General features: G+C 50.0%; 3 protein-coding genes across 3 annotated transcripts; 1 reads left to right on the forward strand and 2 right to left on the reverse strand.

Annotated features, from left to right (window-relative positions):
* Window positions 1-8032: 8032 nt before the first annotated feature.
* Window positions 8033-14096, reverse strand: LOC120906297 (syndetin). The gene is made up of 4 exons (XM_040317853.1): window positions 13551-14096; window positions 10813-13380; window positions 9466-9578; window positions 8033-9373 (listed from the first exon to the last, which is right to left on the reverse strand). Exons 1-4 carry the CDS (start codon window positions 13602-13604, stop codon window positions 9004-9006), a joined length of 3105 nt encoding a protein of 1034 aa, XP_040173787.1. The 5' UTR covers window positions 13605-14096; the 3' UTR covers window positions 8033-9003.
* A 2947-nt stretch (window positions 14097-17043) lies between these two features.
* Window positions 17044-20294, reverse strand: LOC120906366 (inhibin beta chain). The gene is made up of 3 exons (XM_040317976.1): window positions 20184-20294; window positions 18993-19264; window positions 17044-18010 (listed from the first exon to the last, which is right to left on the reverse strand). The coding sequence occupies exons 2-3, from the start codon at window positions 19200-19202 to the stop codon at window positions 17177-17179; spliced, it is 1044 nt and encodes a 347-aa protein (XP_040173910.1). The 5' UTR covers window positions 19203-19264; window positions 20184-20294; the 3' UTR covers window positions 17044-17176.
* A 30-nt stretch (window positions 20295-20324) lies between these two features.
* LOC120906365 (32 kDa beta-galactoside-binding lectin lec-3-like) lies at window positions 20325-22182 on the forward strand. The gene is made up of 4 exons (XM_040317975.1): window positions 20325-20625; window positions 20705-21141; window positions 21237-21399; window positions 21480-22182. Exons 1-4 carry the CDS (start codon window positions 20345-20347, stop codon window positions 21763-21765), a joined length of 1167 nt encoding a protein of 388 aa, XP_040173909.1. The 5' UTR covers window positions 20325-20344; the 3' UTR covers window positions 21766-22182.
* Window positions 22183-24798: the final 2616 nt, after the last annotated feature.

Genomic DNA, 24798 nt, shown 5'->3' on the forward strand with positions numbered 1-24798 from the left:
ATGGGCAACGATCCAGTACTCGTGTGACACCGTGCCCACCCGCTGTTGCACTGGCCACGTCAGCTACTCTGTACCGCCCTGGTAGTCGCTGGGCACCCGCCACCCGCTGGGTCGTTGAGCCGATTGATAAAGCCGCCTCTGTGAGACACCCGAATTCGTCCGGATATCGTCGAGCAGTGTGTGCTCACAGCTGCCCATATTGCTCATAAAACCCACAGTGTGCCGCTTAAGGTGCGTGCAGTAATGTCGTTGTTTGGAGCCGCGGGTCGCTCTTTTGCAACGCGTCAGTTTTACAATGTACTTCCGACGCAGCACTGTCCACCTCTGATGTGCATTGCCGGGTAGTTGTTGTATATTTAAAAAAATACAAACAAAAAAACAATCCCCCAACTGCATCGCGCTACATCTGCGCTAACTTCCAGCCCGCTGTTTGTTGCTGTGGTTCTTGATCCCTCATCAACCACGCTCGGGCTGAGCTTGATGTTTTGCGTGGACGCTTTGTGCTTTGTTTGCTCCGCTGCTGCTCCTTCTGCTTCTAATTGCGCAAAATGTCAAACAGGAATGACGAAGAGCGCGCCGACGCCAGCTTCCAGTTCATTGAATCGGAAACGCCGATCGTGCTGCACGGCTGAAAGGTCCTGTCCAAACAGACCGATCCAAGGAAGCAATTGGGTGAACATAGTGGGGAGTGGGATGTGGTTGTGGTGGTACCTGGAAACATCATCAAACTTGCGCCCGAAGTTGGCAAACAAACGATGGAGGGGGAGAGGACGTTCGGGAAGAAGTTGTTGAAGTTCAAGATTTTGCTCGCTGGCCTGCCGGTCCTGCTCCACAATTTTCTTACACTGCTTCTGCGCCATGGTTTTGCTACAAGTTTAATAAGCTAGTATCAGCCCCTTCCACGACAAGGTGGTTACCAGTTTAGCAACTAGGCAGAGCATTCCAGCGGGATTCTGGCATTCCCGTCTTCGGGTCCCGTGCCGTGGAATCCATTTGTAGGCTTGCGTTTTTTGTTTTGTTTTGTTTTTTTTTTTGGTTTTGCTCTTTAAAGCCTCTTCGTACGTCCACAGGTTCCGAGGTTCGGTTCGGAAACATTGGATTAAGCGCAAACGGACCCCTCTGCTCGGCGTCCAATGGGGACTGGTAAGAAGGCATGCCCCTTTATCTTTACTACCAGTGTTTTGAATTATGATAATTTGCACCGATCAGGCGTGGCTCGCCACCGGAAAACGTATCGGATGACCTTTGCGGCTTCCCGGGGCATCGAATCGGGCCTAAAAATAGTTGCTGGCTGGATGGGTTGCTGAGGCTGTTGCGGCGCGAAGATCCCGAGGGTGCCCCCCCCACCGGCCGGGAGTGCTGGGGTTTGCCGGGACGACGAACGCAGCCGGCTAAGTGCGCGGCCCGCTCGGTTGCGTGCCGATCGGTTGGTCCTGATAGCCGCCAACATTTCGGGCGGCCCCGATTTGTTCGTGCGAGACGTCGAACCTGCAAACCTGTTTCGTGTGTGGCAATAACAGGCAGAGAGAGAGAGAAAGAGAGAGAGAGAGAGAGAGAGGAAATAAAACAACAACAAAAACAACGAACCAAAGGGTTGTCTGGATTGCTAGATTCCTTCTCCCCTCCCATCATCCCTCTGCCTAACCGTACGCCGGGCCAGAAGAGGATAAATTCGGTGCTGCAACGCTCGTTGCTGCGTGTGCGAAACCATTAGCCAGTTGCGAGCCGGTACCGGGCGTTGTGGCAGTCCGGGCAGAGGCGCCAACCGGCTCCCAATTAATCAATTAAACGCACCACACAATCAGTGTAACATCATTATTTCGCGCATTATTTGCATATTTAATCATACGCCAGTGCCAGTGCGCGTTAATAAGTAATCAATGGGCACCCTGCTGGGGCTGGGCTAGGAGGGCCACCACCCATTCGAAGATGCAGGGGCCGCCTGACAACAGGACCGTTTATTTGTTTTTCCCAAATTTCTAAACGTTCAGATTTAGGTTTTGCGAATGGAAACTACGTGGAAGAAAAGAATTCTTCAGGGATTTGGAGATATTTGACATTTTGGAGAAAAGAAACGAAGCATACAAGATGAGAGTGTGAGCAGGATATGCTGGCTACTATTGGCAAAAATAATGAAGTAAGTAAGCGAGAGTAACACGAGAGATGTTAGAGTTCCTGTAGCATAACTCAAAGATGAGGTCTCATATGATATATTTCATAAAGAATGGAGCCCAACTGCCTAAACAAGGCTTCCAATATAAGTGAGTGTCCTCCTGACATATAGCAAACAAGCTCTTATCGAAACATGAGCGTCGATTGGCGCATCTAAGCACACAAGACACACAAAAAACCTTTTCAAGCAACGCCAAGTTAATAGAACTTATCTGAAAAAAGTCAGCAAAACATCACAAACAAGTTTGAAGAGCTGCATGATATCATAAGGCAGCCAACTAGGACCGACCAACCCTGCACCGTGCGCTGTTTGCGCACGGTTAATAAACGATCGGTAATACATCGGTGACAACCTGCACTGCCCTTCGACCGGTTGCCGGATCTTCGCACACTGCGGCTCGCCCAAAGATTCGCTCCCCGCAGGCCCCGGGTCAATTTCGCGCCATACTTTCGCTTCTCCGTCCGCGTGCGTACGCCCCTCTAACCGTCTGGCTGGCGCGACCAGCTTCCGTACCATTGATTATACTAGCCGCACCAGGCCCAGGCTAGACGTCTGTGACGAAAGGCCCGGCAGACCGTGCCCCGGCTGGAGCCATCGCGGCCCCCTTTTGAATCGGCGCTACAATTAAAGTCTTTATAGGACAATAAAGCGCGGCACTGCGTACCGGCGTTAAAACAATGCAGCAAGATGTCCGCAAAACGGCTGCAGGCTAATCTTGCGCAGGGTCTTAATGGGGGTCGTTTTTCTCCCCCCCCCTGCACATAGTTTAATAGCCCTTAGTAGGGGAACGGTTTTACGAAGACGACCTTGTCGAAAATCGACGACGCCTCACCGAACTGTTGGAGCAGCTTGGAGCACGTTCTGGAACACATCTTGGAACCGCGTGCAGTATCGACCGTGTAGTAGCTGAGTCACTGCCACCGATCGGTTAGGAATTTAACCAGACTGGTACGGGTCCGGGTTTTTAATCAGCCAGGAATGCGCACACACAGTGCCAGTGCCCATTGCCAACCAGATCGATCGGCGTTGGGTTTCTCCCCCAGGCCGCAAGATGATCCTCAGCGCAAGTGGAGATGCGGTAGACTCGGCACGCACTAACGAGTGAAGGGGCTTGCAAGGGTATGTTTGCAATCAATGCACTACTATTGGAGCCTCCACTGGCCACAGATTCAACCATAGGGGGGGGGGGGGGGAAGTACCAAGTTTAGTACGTCGTAAACTAACCTGCACAGTCTGTGCCTAGGAATGTGGACCCTTTTGGTTTGTGTAATTGTTATTAGTATCTTAAGCCGAGCATTACCAGGAACTTCGACAAGGTGTTTGTGGCTCGCTTCTAAGAATTCGTGCGTAGGACGCCAAGATATGCTGCGATTCCTGCTCCTGCTGAGGGAGGGTGGGGCAGGCAAATCACTGAAGAGTGTGAACAAAATGGACCGGTACTAATCGCCCTCCCGAAGGGGCACTTAGACCTCTGCGTACGTTTTTAAATTGCAAAACGGGAGACTACAGCCCATTAATTCTACCCGCTCCGCAGGCCCATACGCACGGGATTAAGACGGGTCGCCCATTTTACGATCGCTTCAACTGACGCACCGAACGCACTGCGTAGATGGATTATAAATTTCCTACTTGCATAAAGACCCCCCCCCCCCCCCCTACGATAACCTTCGTGCGGCGGGCATTTGCAAAAATAATGCATAATCCCGAATAGGGTCGGCGAGAGAAACGGCATCGCACCAATTAGTAATCACTCGCTGTAACTTCACACCCGGGCAGCTGGAGACCATTATTGGAGGGTGGCTGGGATGGGAGAGAGCAGAGATATGAATGTCAACACCGAGCCGGAAGCCGGACAGCCGTGTGTCTGATGTATGTGCCACTGTTAGTTCGCTTTGCATCTCATCGCGCGCGTGCGCTAAGCCCTTTTTGCAGAATGGCGGGAGCGTTAAAATTAATTTACGATCCTTCCCCACCCTTGGGTTGACTGCTGGGAATTAAGCAGTTTTTTAATCGACGTTTAATGGGCTGCAGGGAGAGCGCTGCGTTAGCTTAGGCTCCAACTTTAACTGCGTGTTTATTGCGCACGGGACGCGGTGACAAAACGCATGTAATCTTCACGCAGCACGCTGCACTAAGCCGTCCCCAAGGTGGTCCAGGTACGTTATTACAGGCACCTGTGCTACTCGGAAGCAGTAGCATTGAATTTTTTATTTTGATTTTATTTTTGCATATTTAAGTAGAGCTTTGCTTAATTTAATGGAGCACTGCGATTACATCGATACGTGGAATGTACGCATTCCTTGGGGATGGGGTCTGAATTGAAGCCTAAAAAAGGTAATTTTGGGTTTTTGTTCTTTTCGCGCAGTTAGTGAATGATGAGTCTTTTGTAGCATCAATGAGTTTGAAGGCATCAATGAGAGAAACTTCCAAAGTGGGAAGCCCAAAATGGTCGCAACGCCGTCTGGACATACAAGTTCAGAATTGAGGTTGGCCCTCCTGCCGACGTTGCCAGGAGCTGAGGTCCTCAGCAGATTATCAGGTTGCATGCCCAATATATCCAAAATTGAAGGACACTGCGAGGATTTGAAGTAAGTTTTGAAGATTTTTGAAGCCCTTTTTTTCGAAACGTGAACCTTCTCAGTTGTCACAGCTTGAAGTAATCAAATGTTTGGATCCAAGACCATGGAAGTACTTGGACGTGGCTTCCAGAACATCGCAACTCTTTCGGATATCAGCAAAAAACGGCTAAGACCATGTTTGTGAACTGCCAAAAAAAAAAAAATAACATCCCAATGTATCCAATGTTGAACAGACCGCACCCTACATCCAAGAGTGTGTACAGTTTCCGACATTTATGTCACTCCCCCCCTCATCCCCAACCACTGGACCAACAAAACAAACAAACTACACCCGGTTAAGGTGGCCCGCATTTTAGAAGGTTAGAACGGATACAGTCGGCCACCTCCCCATTTTGACTTGACGCTTTTTTGTTTTGTATTGCTTTTTATCTCTCTCTCTCTCTCTCTCTCTCTCTCTCTCTCTCTCTCTGTCTTTCAACGGCCGTCTATTTGGCAGGCACTGTCAGAGCCATCGTCGGCTTTTCGATCTAATTATTATAATTTCGACGCGTACGCTTCGGCCCGCCTGCCCAATTGGATTCGGATTGGAGCTGATCCCAAGAGCCTCCCATTCCCATTCGCCGTTGCCGCTTTATTTTCGCTATCGCTGCTGGTGCTGCTGCTGTTCTACATCTTTACAAGTGACTTATGGGCGGCCATAAATCAGCACACCGCAAATAAAAACACCTATGCGCGAACGGCGAACACCTAAAACACAGCCAGCCGGCCGGCCGAAATCGCCATACCTTGGCTCTCCCAGTGGCACCATAGCTGGGGTGTTTTTTTTTCCTTTAGTTTTCGTTTCAGGTTGTTATTTCGTAGTTGCGTTTGCTTTTTGCGGTTGCATTTGTTTTGCCCCGCTGCGTCGTCGTCCGATTTACTGCATCTTTGGGGGCAGAGCAGCAGCAAACTTACCAACATCCTTCCCGTTGGGTGTGGTTCGGACTTCGTAGCTGCCACGCGCCATTGGATTGGGAAGGAATTTCGAGTATATGAGAGTAGCAAAACAAAGCAAAAAAACATAACACTTTACCATTAAACGAGCTTACGTAGGTCAATTGAAGGAGCGAGATGATTGTAAAACGGACAACAACAATAAAAAAAAACCTCAACAAAGGCTGCTGCGTAGGGAACGAAGGATTAGACGCGGATCTCGCCGAGTACGTGCCGCTTCCGCTGATGTCATTTGATGCCCGATTTACCCCAGCACCCGGGGCCAGAAGGATGCAAAAGCGTACCGAATATCTGTAGAATGAATGGCAAATTACGGCCGCTCTAGAAGGCGATAGCAAATAAACACGTACCTGTTAAGTAATGTCCGATTAATATGTTGCAAATGTCGCTTACTGGAGTTTGCTTTAAGTTAAGCCCAAACCGAATAGGTCAGGCTTTGTCGAGAAGTTTGATGAGCTGCGTATGTTCTACAGCTCAAGGCTGAAGGCTCCGTGCAACGCACTGTGCTGAAATGCAGAATAAAACACCTATTCTCAAGAGCAGGAGGAAATCTAACGACCAAAGACTTCAATGCTGGCTCAAGCGACTGTACTACGCTACCTGATTTGGGTTTGGGTCAAAAAAATCGTTAAGTCTAATCAATTGTTCCTTCCTTGTCGACCCATGATTTTAAGGTATGAGGCAGGTAATTGTATATGAAACATTTTTTAAATTGTTTTAAACCTAGTTTCCCATGAAAATCCTTTCCAAGCCCACTGTGACGTCATTTGATATCAAACCTAAGGACAGTTACATGTACAGTTATATAGGGGAAGCTAGGTAAACACGGGTACACTGCGAGTAAAAAGGACTCTTCTCATAAATTTATGATAAAAGTAATTATAGAATAATTCAACAATCTAACACCCAAACTGAAATTATAGGTGTTCCCCCATATACGCCACACTCTATACACGCTATTTCTATAAAGACGATATTCTTAATTTGATTGTATTCTTAGTTCTTTGAGCAAATTGTGCTGATTTGACACATCAATAGTCCCGTTTCAAAAAACCATTTCAAAGGGTATAAAATTGCAATCTTCAGTCGGAATCAGATCAAACAACTAATCTAGTGATTAAAACCTGCAACTACAGGCAATATCACCCGAGTTACACGGTACCTCTTATACGCGGATTCGGAGATACACAGTTTTCTATAATTGACAATTCTTTGAGCAAATTGTACTGATTTGACACATCAATTGTAAATTGCCAAATAATTTCCGTTTTGATCGAATGTGACTGTTATATTCGGTCAGAATCATATCAAATAATTCATAAAGTGACTAAAACCGCTCCCTACTTGCAAAATTACACGAATATTAGTGATATTTTAGCTGGAAATCACGAGATTCGACTTACGCGGAAATCCGAGATACGCGGTATTTTGCGGCCGTTCGCGGGCCCCATTAACCGTGTATCTCGGGGACCGCCTGTACAGTCTGTTCCCGAGTTACACGGTTCTCGACTTACGCGGATTCGGAGATACGCGGTTTTCTAAATTTAACATTTTAAACGTCAAATCAGTACAATTTGCTTCAAGTTCAGTATAAATTGCATTTTTGCTAAAAAATTAAAACCGCTTAAAAGCCAGAAATATTAGAATCATATCAAATCAATGATAAAGTGTGTAAAAGTACTAAATTAAAATTTGGAGAGAAAAAAGTCCAGAAGGATCGTTGACCGGTGGCAGCGCAACTGCCACGGCAAGTCCAGGGGTCGGCACGCACGGCTGCCCACAACACTTAGAATCACTCGCAAGCACGGCATATCTCCCATGACCATCGCGATGATCACCGACACAAAATGTCACGACCACGCGACTGACCAAGAGTTGGTCGTACAAAATGTCACAAAGCATGTGATCGTCGCACCAACTGTTTGAGTCTCAACTCTGACCATCACGGTAGAGCTGATGATCAATACATGAGCTTGTTTCAGTCAGAATTTGTCATGACTATGTCAGTGACTTTTTGCAGAACTGATCACGGTAAAAAAAAAGCCATGACATAGTGACTGACCAAGCGATGGTCACAAAAATGTCATTAAGCTTGTATTGGCCACACCAATCGTTTTGATTATCACCTCTGATCATAACATTGGAGTACGTAACGCTAATATGGATTTTGTTTCAGTCAGATTTTTATGACATTGACAGTGACATTTTGCAGCACTGCTCCCGACCGTCTCCGGAGCGAAGCGACCAGGCACCATCGACACAACCCATCCAGTAACAAACACACAAGTGCATAATTTTGTGGAATATATTAGCTCAAGTTTGATATAAATAATATACAATTATTAACATGCTGCTATCGGGCGATCACGCAATCACGCCCAGGACGTATCCTACATCTCTAGAAGCAGGTGTTTTCCTTTCTTCTTCTTCTTCTTCTTTTGTTCGTTTATCCATACACGCATTTGCTGATGCTGGGCCTGCTCGTTTGGTACACATCTATACTTCCTTCGCTAACCAATACTGCTGCTATGTCTTTTCTGTTGCCTTATTTCGTCAGGTATTTCGCTTAAGGTAAGTAAATCAGATTCGATCTCGGGTGCGTTCGGTGCAACATAGGAAACTCCAGGAGGGAGGAAGTGGAAGGGAAAGATGAAGCATCAGCCCCTTCTGCCCTCCTCTCCGCTCTCCTCGTTGCCTCGGTACGTAATTTTTAACTAGCTTAGCGTTCCATGGCCGGAACCGGAATACTTGCGGCGGAAGCCACGCTGCTCAGCGATACTAATCGGGGTGAGCGCATTTATAACAATTCGTTTAAAAATGAGTGTACGAACTTAAATAAACAATGGGCATAACTTATTCCACTATTAAAGGGATGCATATAAACAGAGAGAAAGTGAAAATGAAAGAGAGAACGGTAGAGATTGCAAGGGTAGAAATCAACGAGGAGCAAAAAGACTAGAAACAATATGATTGATACTTTTTTTGTTGTTCGAGATTTCAGTCCGTGGCAGAGAAGTGAGTGAACAAAAAGAAAATACTACACCAAAAAACCCACACACACACCCACAAAATTACATGTATAAAATAAACAATTAACAATAATAACTCTTCACTACAACTACGCACGGTAGGGAGGGTAGCGTAACAAAAACAAATAAACAAACAAAAAACATTTCAAGAGAGAAAGACAGAGAGAGAGAGTTAGAGAAAAAGCCCAACAGATCCATATTCCACTTCCCAGGTCACGTTCAGCCCCTTTTAGGCCGCCCCATCGCCCGCCGGTTGCTGCGCCGCGGTTGCCGGGTTGGCGGCCGGACCGGGCGTGCCGGCGGCTGGACTAGGGGCCGACTCGACCAGGGCAAGCAGCCGCTGGCGCGTTTTCTTGTCGCTGCTGCACGCACACTGCACCAGCCCGGCCAGATGTTTGGGCGAGTAGCCGCGCGGTTCCAGCAGCCACTGTTCGAGCAGATCCTTCGGCAGGTAGTACGCCTTCACGTACTGCTCGACGTACGCCCGGTGCTCGGGATGCTTGCCGCCGGACACGATCTCGAGCAGCGACCAGAAGTGGGTAAAGTCGAGCTGCATCAGCGCCCGGCCCCCGGCGGAGCACTTTTTCGCGTTCGAAAAGCTGCGAAGAAAAAGAGAATGGAGAGAATGGTGCAATCAGAGCGGGGCCGCGAGTAAGGGTACGAAGAAGGGTTCACGATTTGTCCAGCTTACCCCTCGACGAGCAGATGTGTCAGGACGTGCACAAAGCTATCCCAAAGCACGTCCGGCGGCAGCATCACGGTGGAGGTTTGCTCTTCCAGCTTCATCGCGAAGTACTGTATGCCCTGCACAAGCAAGAGAAGATTGGAACATCGTTAGTCAAGTCGTCTTCTAATCGTTGGCGCAGACTGTTTCATCATTATGGCCGCGTGACACTGTCTGGGCCAAATTAAGCTATCTTTCCTTGTCTTGTAGAGGGAAATGTGTCGCAACGCATGGGGCACTGAAGCGATATTTAATTACTTTTATACTTAATACAATCCTGTCTGTTCAGATAATTATTACTAAACACGCTCATAAATCCATGGCTATCAAAGGCTTTTGTGGCTTTAAATGGTAGAAATAAAATAAATAAGATTTTGAAATGTATTCCATTATTCGCTAATCTTTACGTGTCTGCTTTTTCCTCACAGACAGGGCAATACAGAATGCGGATGAAGTAAACTCACTATACCCCACCATGTGACAAAATAAATAAAAATGAAATATTTATGGAGGAAATAAATTAAAATTTAAAATTATCAAAAAATAAAGTAATGGTGGAAGCTCGGAATCGGACCTACCCGATCCCGTGTTCGGAATCAATTTCGGAGCCAATTCCGATGCTGGAATCCATTCCGAAACAGACTCAGGAGCCGATTCCGGAGTCGATTCCGGAGCCGATTCCAGAGTTGCCTCCGGAGCCGATTCCGGAGCAGATTCCCAAGTTGACTTCGGAGCCAGTCCCAGAACCCGAGTCTGGAGCCGATTCTGGAGTCTATTTCAGAATCGATTCCGCGATCGGCGCTGGAATCAGAATCGGCTCCAGAATCGGAATTGACCTGGGAATCGCAAATTGCCCTGGAAACGGAAGCAGGATTGACTCCAGAAATAGAATTAATTAAAAACCGATTCTGATTTCGGAACCAATTCTGAATCCGGAACCAATGTCGATCCCGGAACCGATTCCGGAACAGATTCTGATTCCGGAGCCGATACCGATTTCGGAGCCGATTCCGATTCCAAAACCGCTACCAGAGCCAATTCTGATTCCGGAGCCGATTCCGATTCCGAAACCGCTACCAGAGCCAATTCTGATTCCGGAGCCGATTCCGATTACGAAACCAACCCCGAAAGCGATTCTGGAATCGATTCCAGAAACTGATCCGAACGTACTATCCGCGATCAATTCCAGAAAACTTCAGAGCTAGCCGGAATCGATTCCGCAAAAAATCATTTTTCCCACCACTAAAAACAAAAGCTGAACCTAAAATGAAAAAAAAGTAGCCACCAAGCATGAAACACCACCGCCCCGCTTACCCGATTGATGGTGTCGATGTACGGCGAGTGCTGCACGTTCACGTGGTTCACGTCCCACTTCACCTTGGCCATCGCGTTCAGCACCGCCTGCAGATCGATGACGCGCGCGGTCGAGCACATGAAGATGGGCTTGCGCACGTCCGGCACGTACTCGCCGGTGCGCGCGAGATAGTCGCGCAGCGCCCCCTGCGTCCAGCCGTCCTCGCCGGCGTCCGTAGCGCCGCCGCCGAGCAGCCCGCCCAGGTACGACTCCATCTGCCGGAACTGGGCGACCAGCGTGACGCAGCTCTCCGAGGCGACGATGCGCTTCTGCAGCCCGTACAGCGTGTCCGGGTCGGCCAGATCCGGCCGCACCATCTCGTCCGACAGCGGCCAGACGCGGCGCAGCTTCGGCAGCAGCTCGGTCTGGATGCGGTGCAACGCGGCCCGCAGCCGCCCGCTCGCCAGATTGTCGCGCGGGACGGGCAGATCGGCCGAGAACAGGTCGTGCACCGAGTACAGATAGTAGTCGATCAGCTCCGCCATCGAGCGCACGATCTGGGGCGTGATCGGGTGCAGCAGCTTGCAGAAGTACAGGTAGCGGCCGATGCACCGCAGCACGGTCAGCGACGTGTTGACGACGACGAGCGGGGGCTGCGGGGTCGCCGCCGGTGCGGCCGGTCCGTGGCGCGGCGAGCCCGGCGAACCGGCCGGCTGTTCGTTGCTGTTGTCGCTGCTGTCCTCCGAGCAGTAGTAGGACGACTCGTCCGCAATGCCCGCCAGTATGTCCTCCTCCAGCATCGTGCTGTCGAACCCGCCGTCAAACGGGGAGCTTTTCTCGGTAAAGCGCAGGAAGTACCCGCACGACCCGTACAGCGAGCTTTCGTCCTGCGAGTGCAGCGAGGAGGCACTGTCCGGCAGTAGGTCCGTGCCGGCCGGGCTTGCCCGCGCCACGACCGACGAGCTGCCGGTAGAGACTGCCGATGCGGCCGCCGCCGCCGCCGCTGCTGCCGCCGCCGTGCGTGCAAGCGCGTGCCGAAAGTTGCGATACTCCTGCAGCTGCGTGACGTCGTGAAAGCTGCCGATCGGTACCCACACCTCGTGGTCGAAGAACAGCCCGATCTCCTCAAGGCAGGCGGCATGGTACCGGCGGAAAAACTCCATACTCTGGCGCTGCATCGCGCCGAGCAGCTTCTCCGACCGGCTGTCACAAAACTCGCCGCCCACCTTCTTCAGCCGCTGCACGATCGCGAGCACCTGCACGAACTGGTCGTACTTGAGGGCGTGCAGCCGGCCGCTCCCGATGAACACGCACACCTTCGCCTGGATGTCGTTCCACAGCCGGAACTGGCCGCTCTCGAGCTTCTGCCGGATGTACTCCTGCTGGAAGGCGGCCGACGAACGATCGCTGCCGGTTCCGGTCCCCGCCTCCGCCTCGGCGCCACCGGGTGCTTTCTCGTACAGGCAGCGGTTCTGGTGCCAGCAGCGGATCTGATGGTACGACACCAGTATCTTCCAGAACGCGCGGCACAGCTCGGTCAGACAGTGCACGTACCGGTCCATCGGGACGCACTCGCACATCTGCTCGTACGTCAGCTTCTTGCTCTCCTCCACGCTTACCTCCATGTGCTGCCGCAGTACGGTGAACGCGGCCGTGTGCACCGACGACACGAAGTTCATGTGCAGCTGGTCCATCGCGATCAGCTGCTTGCCGAGCAGCTGGTACGCCTCCTGCAGCTTCTGGTACCGGGCCGGCTCGAACTCGGACGGCATCTCGCCGAGCACGCTCTCCAGCTGCACCTCCGTCAGCAGCAGCGTGTCCTGCAGCTTGTGCGACAGCGACTCGACGCACCGGTACTGGTGGAACCGCTGGGACAGGTTCTTGTTCTCGAGCAGGATCGCGATCGCACCGCCGTAGTCCGCGTCGGTCAGCCGGCGCTGCAGCCGCTGGTCGATCGACCGCATGCTCTTCAGCGCGTTCAGCGTGCGCAGCAGGTTGACCAGCGTCTGGCGCTTCTTGTACGCCGCCAGTATCTCCAGGTTGGTCGTGGTCAGCAGCAGCTTGGAGGTGTCGAGCTTGGTGCGGGCCGCCCGGCACATCGTGACCGTGTCGCGCAGCAGCCGCTCCGTGTCGCGGATGCGCTGGAACTCCCCGTCGCAGGCGGCCCGCTGCTCCAGTATGAGCTGCAGCACCTTCTTCGAGATGACGCGGTGCTGCCGGCGCAGCACACCCATCGACTGCTCGATCGAGCCGCAGTCGAGCAGCTGGCCCGACTCGGACAGCTTGCGCAGCTCGTGCAGCCCGGTGTTGCTGCCGCCGTCGAAGTAGATCGCCTCGGTCGACTCCAGCACCTCCTGGTCGGAGGCGGCCTGCTCGCTGTCGGACCCGGCCTGTTCGCCGGTCCCCCTGCCCCGGCCCACGATCTCGTCCGCCCAGTCGTACTCGGGCAGCGGGGCGGCGGCCGCCGATCCGGGCGCGGTCGCTTTCGTGTGAGCGCCCTGGCCGGCGGGTGTGGCCGCGACCCGCGCTACCTGCTGCTGCTGCACGTAGTAGTCCGTGAAGCCCATCTTTGGAATTTTTACCTCTTTCTGTAGCAAAAAAGTAACATACACACACACATTAGGGTTTATTACAAAGGGGTGGTATGGGTATAGGCGCTATGCTATGTGTGTGGTGAGGTGCAGCAGCTTGAAAGCTGTTACACCCTCAGCTGATCAACGCCACCAACACACACACACACACACAAGCCATACAGAACCTTTTTGTTGATGAGCTCCAGCACTTTGAACTTGATTTCCTCCACCTTCTCCATGGTTGCTGCTGGGCGGGGGTTGATTTTTCTGTTGCAAGCTGTTGTTGATTGTGAGCAGACCCAGAGGGGGCAGCAGGATGGGCGCGCAAAAAGGCAAAATGGTTTCACTTTGTTATTGTTGCCACTTGTTAGCGATGACGGTAGGGTGGTGATGTTGGGTGGATGGGGTGGTGATTCACCACCGAAAAACTTCACCCCGCTGGTATAGCACCGCAGCTGTGTTGTTGTTCGCTGCGGAACGACTACCTCCCACACCTCATTTTCGTTCACACAACACTCGCACTAAGGTGACACGACCGAATGGACCTCGCGCAAGAGGGGGGAGGGGGCGGGTGGCAGGGGAATGGTACAGCTATCACTAATGGTACAGCCCACGGCCCACTGCAGGCCGTAATCAACAGCTCGCCAAATAATAATAATACATAAAAGCGGTCCACAGCTTCTCGCCACAGCTGCACCGAGAGACCGTGGATGCGGTCGATGTGTTGGTATTGTTTGACTGATTGGGCCCGCACAACATGGCGAGGGTTTTTTGACGTTCGAGTATCGCTGCATCTCGCTCATTTTCGCTACCATTCCGTTCCTGCCAAACATTGCGAGGGCTTCGAACCAAAGTTTATGTATGACACAGGTTGAAGCACTAATACAAAGATCATGGATTTGACAGCTGCCTCGTCCATTTATACACACACGTGCACAAGCCGGAAGCGAACGGGGTGTTAATTTGGCGAATGTTTTTACTTATTTTTATAGCTTTTTTCCTTTTTCTTAATTTAATAAAATTATGAATACACTTTAGCGCCGTTTATCCGGGTACCTTTTATCCGGCTGTCCGTTTATCCGTGCTGTTGAGAAATGACAGTTCAATACAAAGGTGACATTGCGTTTTGAGGAGGATATTTGAAAAAGCCGTTATAAGAGCACATTTTCCTAACAAAAAACACTACCCAAGCGCCACATATTAAGCTTAAGCTACTCAAAAATCAAATATCCGTAGAAAAAAACGAAAGTGTCATACTTTCATTAGGTTTTGGCTTAACAGATGGCGGCGTATTAGTATTACCAACAACTTTATCGTTATATATATTAATAATGCTGACCCTTTTCTTGAAATGTGTATCCGACAAGTTCCCCCCCCCCTCTAATCATGGCCTGTATTTAAGTCATCTAAATCGAACAACTTGCCAAACAAGTAAATTTCTATATGAATGATTGGTGTGGTGTGTGGGCACAAGGTCAAATGCGTTGGCATCAACAACTACGACCATTATTCAAATACTACTTGCCTCAGTGCTGTCGAAAGTTGGAGTTTAGTATTTAAACAATCGTATCGCCGTTTTAATTCTAGCGATGCATAACTTCAATGCGAAACCATACAACAGTACAGAGGGAATGAGAAAACTCTCCAAGCGAGATAGCTCCACTGGTGGTTGGGTATCCCACCAACAGATGGCGTCACCAGCTTTTTTGCTATTTTTAGAATGCATGAGTCGTTTGCTGTCTGTAGTGATGGGCAAAACGGCTCCGGAGCCGGCTCCGCTCCGACGGCTCGGCTCCGACGGCTCCGTAGCCGGCTCCGCTTCAACGGCTCCGGAGCCGGTTTTAACACAAAGGACCAAAAGAACTTTTTCAATTAAGTTTCAATCGAGGAAATCCGTAAATAGCGGAGTACGTCATGTTTAAAAGAATTTATCAAAAAAAAACATCGATTAGTTTTGAATATTGTTAAGAAAGACGAGACTAACGAATGCTACACAACGTCATGTATGTCAATACTGCAATCAGATCGTGTGTTAGCTTCCACACGTGCGAGAATATATATTCATTTTTTTTTATTATGCTATCATACAATGATGTCTCTATTGAACCGTTAGTGCGGAGCCGTTGGTCTGGAGCCGTTGTTTCGTCGCCGGCTCCGGAACGGTGGGCCCGATGCCGGCTCCGCAGCCATTGGAACGGAGCCGTGAGTGCAGAGCCGTTAATCCGGAGCCGGCTCCGGAGCCGTTGGTGCGGAGCCGGCTTCGGGGCCGTTGGTGCCGAGCCGGCTCCGGAGCCGTCGGAGCGGAGCCGGCTCCGGGAAAAAGTCGGAGCCGGCTCCGGAGCCGTTGGTGCGCTCCGAAACGCCCATCACTAGCTGTCTGCTACACGAAATCTTTCCTTATTCCGTTTAGGTTGAGAGCTTGAGACGTTTAGAACCCGTTTAGTGGTAGTTCAGTGGATTTGTGGCACTTAGGATCCATGTCAGAGAAGTCCATCTTTGAGGTAATCGAATCTTTTAAAGAACTCAAAAAGGACCACGCCGAAGCGAAACGTTTACGGGAAGAACGTCAACGCACAATACAAGAGATGAAAGACATTGGAATCGACTCCGAAGCGCTTCCCGCTGGACGGGACAGTGCGGAGCTTGACCAAGAACAGTTTCAGCGATACAAGAAGCTCAGTGAAAGGTTTGACAAGCTAGGTCGTAAGATAGCTGAGTGTCTGAAATGCATTGATGGATACGTTGATTCTTCCGCGCGTGTTATCGCTTGTCAAAGAGGTGGTTAAATATGGGAAAGAACACGGTTTCTTTTCCGTTCTCGGCCAGCCCGAGACAAAAATTTCATAGTAGAAGACGCTAGAGCATTTAGCCAGGAATTCGGAACATTTACAGCAATTCAACTAATAACTTTTTTCCCGCCTCGAGCCACGCTACACCTTGGACCCCAAATCGTCTTCTTCTCTCACTTATCACTTCTCTAGCAGACTAAATTCGTTCAACCCTTAAGAACCAATTTAGTCGGCTAGAGAAGTGATAAGTGAGAGAAGACACCTTAGACCCAAAGGGGGAAAGAGTTTGAGTAGAGGGATGTAAATAGCATTGAGAAAGCAAACAAAGCGAAACACTGAGGTATCAAATATCATACGCATTCTGAGACACCCAAATATCCCCCAACCTGGGTAATGATGTGGGGCGAAAACATTGTGCTATTTTTGTGGCCGCAGAATTTGTGCCTTTAACGTTACGGTTTATTTACACTTAATATCACGATTATTGTTCCATTCATATCGGAATGTGCCTCACCTGATGGGAGCTGCATCAATGGCGGATCCTGCCTGAATGGAAGAAACGGCAGCGGCGAAGAAATTGTAACCTGGCCATGCGGGAGCTGCAGTCTGCGACCGCGATGAAGGAAAATCTCGAGCTTTGTTAGAGATGGATCTTCGGGGATTTAATGAATCTTCAGGGATTTAGCGATAGATATCTATGAAGTTTCATAAGCATCTGCAGATGTATAAATCCGTAGAGATTCATGAATCATTGAATTTGATATACAGAATCTCATTGAATCTCATTGAAGATGCATTCAGATGTATTGAAGTCTGAATCTGAATTTCCCATCTCCGTCTCACAGACTCCGTCATCCCAGCAAGTCCCTGAGAAAGAAACACTTGCAGCTTCAATCGTTACTTTGCCGGCCGACGCGTGGCTTTATCCATAAGTTTATTGTGTATTGCTTTATCGTAAGCTCTCATTAAAAAAAGAAAAACCTGCCGCTGCTAATCTCTAGCGAGATACGCCCTCGCCCACTTCACGGGCAGCCGCACTCCTCCACGATCATCTTCGCCAGATCCTGCTTGATGATGCGCCCGTCCGGCCCGTAAAAGATCAGCGACATGGGCGAATACTTGACCGGCGCACAGCACTGATGAATCCCGGCCAATCCAGCGCTCCCGCCCGCTCCACCACCGCCCCCGCCGCCCGCTTTGTGATGCATCTTGCCGAGCCCCCGGTTGCCGGCGCCGCCCTGCCGCCGATACTGGTCGATCACGTAATGGTACTCGGAGCTGAACCGGTCCGCCAGATGGCAGCTGCCCTTGCAGTAGTTCGCGTAGTACCCGTGCGGTCTTATAATCCAGTCGTCCCACTTGAGTGCCTTAAAGTCGACGTAGAACTTCTGCTTGCAGCACTGCTCGTTCGGCGCCCCGGTACAGTCGAGGGCGCGGCGCCGCAACCGGCGGACCTGCGTCGTCGCCAGGCTGACGAACAGGTGCGGCCGGTTGTAGTCGTCGTCCGTGCCCTCGCCGTAAGCGACCTTGCGCTCCTGGCTCTTCGGGTGCTTCGCCTTCACCACCGACCGGGGCGCACCGTCCATCATCAGCACCGGCTTCTGCTTCCGGCTGCTGCCGTACAGCCCGACCCGGGCGAGGTGCGCCAGATGGTGGTGGTTGGCCGCGTGCTCGAAGATGTGCACCCGGATCTTGTTGCCGCAGCCGGAACAGTCGACGAACAGCTTCAGGCTGTCGTTGCGCTTCTCGCCGTGCCACTGGCGGACCGCGTTCGTTAGATCGATCTGCTGCCAGCCGAGCCCGGTTTCGAGCGGGATCGTGTGCTTCGCTATCATTTCAGTGTGCTTCGAGAACTCCTGAAGGAAAACGGGGAAAGATAGGGGAAACATTAAGTACTTAGTAAGATCTTATTTTGGAGCAGCGTAGTAATCCTAATGTTGTATGCAAGTTACGTATTATCATTTATCCGATCGTGCGTTCCTATTTCTTCCTACAGCGGTCCATATCCATATTGGATGATGGTCAGCGCATAGTCAAGAATTTTGGTGATTGGGTAGGACCTTTTGTTGGACCTGTCAGGTGTGCCACAGAGAAGACCACTATGTCCTGTACTGCTCATTATACTCACAAAGGATTGTATCAACTTTCTTGCTTATCTATTCTGCATATCTTACAGATTTTTTCAGTGGATCTCATAGTTTTGGGACACTTTATTGACTCTTTCTTCTGGGAAAATAACTTTACGTGATAGAAATTAGCGTCTACAGAATGCGGTTTTGCACAATTCCAATAGCAATTTCCAGCGACCCTGATCAACCTATGGAATCCTCTAGAGTCAAATTGCCAACGTATAATGTTAACATTCCTTTAGAAAGAATCTAAGAAGTGTCCCACAACACCAGAAAAGCCCTGTATTTCTAAGACATTAAACTATACATCCCGGTATCTTCTAGGGCGGATTATCGCTCATTCCCAACTTGTCTGGATGCATTCTTCCCATTGGATGCCTCTATCTCCTACTAGATGTACTCTCCTTTGGTCGTAAGTTGCGTAACCTTCTTAGTGCTTGTTGCTTCAACTAAAAATGTCGTCCTTGAAAGTCTGGAGTAACCAGGATTGTCATTTGTTTATCCAGGGCTCCTTAAATACCTCACCCTTTTTCTGCTCGTACAAAACTGAGACGTCCTTCCTAATGTGATATTTACCTTCCTTTCCATTCCCGCCCGAAAATTCTAATTAATATGTCCTCCAAATTTTAACCTTATTCTTGTATGCTAAGGCTATATCTAGAATTTGATCTGTAGTACCACTACGAAACGCCCAACCATCGTTACCCACCTCCTCCTTGCTCATCGTTTCCGCCGGCTTGGACCCGTTGATGATGCGAAACACCCACAGCACGAGCACCTTGTTGCCGCCGTGGATGTTCCAGTGGCTGTCCGTGCCGGCCATGCTGCCAGTCCCCTTGTTCGCCTTGCTCTTCGGCTTCAGCTTCAGCTCCAGCCGGATCCAGAGGGTCGCATTGTACACCCGCATCGTACCATCCATCGAGGACGGTATCGAGTTGAGCGAGGGAAAGGTAAAGAACTGATGGCCGGGAATGGTTTCGCCTTTGGAGAGTAAATGGTTCAGTTAGGCTGTGCGGGGAGGGGGAGGGGTTAGCTTATCTTCTAAACGTGGGTTCAAAATTGTGCAGCGGAGAGCCCGCCTCAGACCTCATCAGTAGTGTTGGGTAAATCTGACTCAGAATCATGAATCTGAATGAATCTTCGGAATGATTCAATGAATCTGAATCTCGGTTGAAAAGATTCATGAATCTCTGAATATTTATGAATCTTTGAAAATTCATGAATTATTAAGATTCAGGAATCTCGAAAGATACTTGAATCTCTAAAGTTTCAAAGATTCAATCATTATATTTCAAAAGATTATCGAATCTCTAGGGATTCACAAATCTCCAATAAAATCATAAAGCTTGGGCTTTTTATTACTCTCCTTTTTGGCGTAACAACCTACGTGGTCATGTCATCCTGTCCAGGCTTTCGAAACTTCTTCGAAAGTACCACGCAGCCGGAAAGTTTGTTTTGTTACAGGAAGTCAGTCCATGCAAGATTTAAACCCAGGCAAGTTTTAGGTGGGATTGGACAAATTCAATATTTTGGAAATCATATATCTCTAAAGATTCATAAATCTCTGGAGATATATGAATTTTAATGGATTTATGAATCTTATAGATTCATGAATCTTAAGAAATTCGTGAAACTTCAGAGATTCATGAATCTTTGAAGATTCGTGAAACTTGGGAGATTCATGAATCTTTGAATATTCGACTCGTGATCACTCGTCACTGAAGATTCGTCTGAATGAATCTCAACGAAATACTCATGAAACCCAACACTACTCAACAGACATATCACTCGCATGGAAAACGAATGCCATTTACATACGCAGGGTTTGCTCTGAAAGTTTGCGATATCGTGTGCACTGTTTCCCTCCCCCTCATTGCAAACCCCCAAAACCCACAATTACCTCCCTTTTCCCTCCCCGAAGGGTCCAGAGTCCAGGTGTATATTCCAGGTCGGCGTTCCGCGTCTGCTTATCAAAAAGCTGAAAGGCTCAAAGCATATGTTTTGCAAAAGGTAAATCCTCAGCGCACTGCTGGGTGTGGTAGTGGGTACACCAATGGGTGTATGTGTTCTACCGCAAATACCATCTACGTTCCGGTGGTGTACGTCATCCATCAAGCGCACGGAGATAACTATCGACTGTTGGCGATAAGAAGTGTGTCTCGCTTTGCGCAGCGCACCAACTGCACACTTCTGTCTCGTCAGTTACTCACCATCCGTCGAGCCGAGCCCGACGACCTGCACGCCACGACCATGCTGACGACGTTCGCCGGTACGCTGAGCTGCCCGGTCGCCACCGGCCACATCTTTCACGTGCGGGCCAAATCCATGGACGACGCGGAAAGGTAAAGTTTGAAAGCCCCGCAGCACCGCGCAAACACTAAACGGCGTCCCACTAACACCACGATCACCAACACCTGACAGAGTCGAGGTAGGATTTCAGACGGACAAAACGCCCGATGCGGACGCACTGCTGCACCTGTCGGTGCGGTACGAGGGCCAGCGGATCGTGCGCACGGCCCGGCTCGGCGGCCAGTGGCAGCCGGCGGCCGACGACGTGCCGGATGAGGCGGGCGCCACCGCCAGGATGCTGCAGCGGCTCGTGCCCGGCAAGGTGTTCACGCTGTACGTGCTCGTGGGCGACCAGCAGTTCCACGTTGCGCTCGGCGGCACCCCGGTCGGGACGTACCCGATCCGGGGACCGCTCGCCGACATCAAGGCGATCACGATCACGCGCGACGTGCACCAGGTGCTGTCCGTCGACCATCGGCAGTCATTTCCGGTGCCGTACCCGGCGCTGCAGGGCGACGACGGTACCGCCTACTACTTCTCCAACGACGTCCCGAAACCGTTCCTGCCCGGTAGGTTTGGTTGGGCTCCACCCGGCTCCTATTTTAGCACGCGTGCCACCTGTAATCAAAACATCAAACGTTTCTTAAACAACACCAACCAACAGGCCACATCATCATCCTGACCGCCATCCCGTACGGCAATCCGCGCGGCGGCTTCATCCTGAAGTTCAACGAGAATGGCAGCAAGCGGCAGGCACTGCACTTCAATCCCCGCTTCGATCCGCACTACGTGGTCGTGCGGAATTCGCACGCGTCCGACGCGCTCGAGTGAGTCGCCCCGCATCGCCCCACTGGGGGAAGAACAATTCGGTGATTTTCTGGGTGCTTTTTGTTTGTTTCTTCCGCAGCTTCCGGCAGGAGGAACGGTCCGGCGGCTTCCCCTTCATCATCGACCAGCAGTTCAAGCTGGCGATCGGGCTGGCGGAGCAGGAGTTCAAGTTCGCCGTCAACGGGAGCAGGTTCGAGACGTACGCGTACAGGGCGCCCCGCCAGCTGGACGTGCTGAACGGCTTCCGCATCGAGTGTACCGGCGGGCTGCAGCTGGAGGTGACCGCCGTCGACCATTACTACTCGGGCGTCCCGAGCTGTGCCGGCTTCGAGGAGTACTCCGACCCGGACGTCGACATCATGTAGTGGGAGGGGGAGGAGAGGGTTCCTTTTTTTGTTTAGCAGGGAGTGCACGCTTCCGGCCAAGTCGTGGCTGATGGGCCTGAAAAGTAACTGACTGTCAGACTGCATTTTTTTTTTTGCTTCTTTTTGTCACACATCCAGACACACACGCACACACACACTTCTCTAAGCATGCGCTCCACATCGTTCCGGCGCCTCGAGGGCAGGACTGTGTGCGCGTACGTCATGCACCAGATGCACATAAAGAAGGGCAAATTGATTGAAAATCTAGTGCAGCATATCCGACAAACAAGTTCGTTATCTTACTTCTAGCGCTAGGTAGGTGAGCTTGTGCTCCGCAAGATAAAAGCGAAATTGTATCCCCAGAGCGATATTCCAGCTGAACAATAAAGCATGGGCGTGTTTGCGGGTAAAAGTGAATTTTGTCTTTGTTGAATCGGATATATGCGGTAACATTGTTTTCCTGAGTGGAGAAGATTGCGTTCCACAGGTTCCGGAGCTGGTTCGAGATGTGTGTCCGTTACCGGGACAGGTGCAGGTACAGTTCCCGGGGCGGAATACAATGGAGAGCAGTGGCCGGTTCAGTAAGCGTCATGTAACAGTTCCAGGGTCGGTTTTGGATTAGTTCCACGTTCGACTTGGGTTCTGTATCAATTCCAACACCAGTTCCAGATACAGTATCAGATACTGGACTGCTATAAGTTTAGAAACAATTCTGGATCCGGTATGGAATCTATGTCAGTTACATCGCCGGTATGAGTTCAGAATCAGATTTACATCAGATCAGACCGTTATGGGTTCGGTAGCATTTCCAGGACCGGTATGGATTCAATATCAAAATCTATGTATGGGATATGGGATATACATTAGTTCCAGCCCTAGTACGAGTACAGGATCTGTTCCTGGTATATTATGGGTTCGGGATCAGTTACAGTGCTGGTATGAATGCAATATCAGTTCTAAGACAGGTATGGATTCAGTAACATTTCCAGAACAGATATGGGTTCAATATCAGTTCCAGGTCCGTTATGAGTTCTGAATCAGATCAATATTAGATCTAGTGATGTGCTGTCCGAAGCGCACCCACGACTCCGATCCGACTCCGACTATTATTAGTCAGATTCCGACTCCAGCAAAATGGAACCACTAGATCCGCCCGGAGTTGGAGTCGCCCGGAGTCGGCCGGAGCCACCCGGAGCCGTCCAGAGTCGGTTGGAGTCGTTTGGAGTCGTTCGGAGTCGTCCGAAGTCGTCTGGAATCGTTCGGAGTTGTCCGGAGTCGTTCGGAGTCGTCTGGAATCGTTTGTAGTAGTGATGGGAAAAATGAAATTTTTGTCGGAATCGATTCCGGCTACCTCCGCAATTTTCTGGAATCGAATCCGAATAGTAGGTCCGGAATCAGTTTCCGGAATCGATTCCGAAATCGGCTCCGCAATCGGAATCGACTCCGGAATTGGTTCCAGAATCGACTCCAGAATTGATTGCGGAATTGGCTCCGGAATTGGAATCGGTTCCGGAATCGACTACGAAATCGGAATCGATTCCGGAATCGGAATTAGCTCCAGAATTAAAACAGCTTCCAAACGGAGTCAGTTTTGGCATCGCCATAAAAATAGGCGTTTGGGTCCAATCATACTACGTATTGATAACCGCAAAAAAATCAAAATTTACTTGTAAAAGATCCAATATCATGGAGATTCCCGGACTGGTTTCGCTCCGGAGTCAACTCTGGAAAAGGCTCCGGAGTCAACTCTGGATTCGGCTCCGGAATCGGAATCGATTCCGGCATCGGAATCGGCACCGGAATTGATTCCGAACACGGAATCGGAATCGGGTAGGTCCGATTCCCAGCTCCCACCACTAGTTTGTAGGCTCTTCGTACATATGTCTCTGTTTCGAAAGCCTACTCTGGATGACTCTGAACGACTCCAAACGACCCCGAACGATTCCGAACGACTCCAGGCGATTCCGGACGATTCCGAACGACTCCGGATAGTGCAGGGCGGACCTACCTTCCGGAGTCGATTCCTAATTTATCGGAGTCGAATCAGAGTCGACTCCGGATTTTTGCTTTTTGCTTTACCCGTCACTAATTAGATCAGACCGTTATGAGTTCGGTATCATTTCCAGGACCGGTATGGATTCAGTATCAGTTCCATCACCTGTATAAATTCGAGATCAATTCCCGCACCTTTATGAGTTCCGGATTAGTTCCCGCATCTTTATGAGTTCAGAATCATTTCCACTATAAGTTCTGGATCAGATCCAGGACTGGAACTGATCCTGAACCTATATCAGTTCCTCAACCGGTATGGGTTCTATATTAGTTCCAGCACCAATAAGAGTACAGGATTAGTTCCAGGACCGATATGGATTCAGAATCAGTTACAATGACGGGTTGAGTTCAATATCAGTTCCAGGACCGGTTTAGGTTCAATAACAGTTCCAGGACAGATATGAGTTCAATATCAGTTCCGGATCCGTTATGAGTTCAACATCAGTTCCAGGATCGGTATGGACTCCGTATCAGCTCCAGCATCTGTATAGGTTCGAGATCAATTCCTGCACCTTTTTGAGTTCAGAATCAGTTCCACTATAAGTTCGGGATGAGATCCAGGACTGGAACTGATCCTGAACCTATATCAGTTCCTCAACCGGTATGGGATCTATATTTGATCCATCATATTAGTTCCCGGTTTAGGTTCAGTAACAGTTCCAGGACAGATATAGGTGCAATATCAGTTCCAAATCCGCTATGAGTTCAATATCAGTGCCAGGACCGATATGGACTCAGCATCAGTTCCACTATAAGTTCGGGATAACATCCAACACTGGAACTGGTCCTGCAGCAATATCAGTTGCACAACCGGTATAGAATCTATATTTGATCTAGCACCGATACGAGTACAGGATCAGTTACTGGACCGTTATGGGTTTAGAATCAGTTCCAGGACAAACATGAGTTCAATATCAGTCCCAAGACCGAAAAAGGTTAAATACCAGTGCCGGGACCGGTATTAATACAGTATAACTTCTA

This window comes from Anopheles arabiensis, chromosome X (assembly GCF_016920715.1).
Source record: "Anopheles arabiensis isolate DONGOLA chromosome X, AaraD3, whole genome shotgun sequence".
NCBI lineage: Eukaryota > Metazoa > Arthropoda > Insecta > Diptera > Culicidae > Anopheles > Anopheles arabiensis.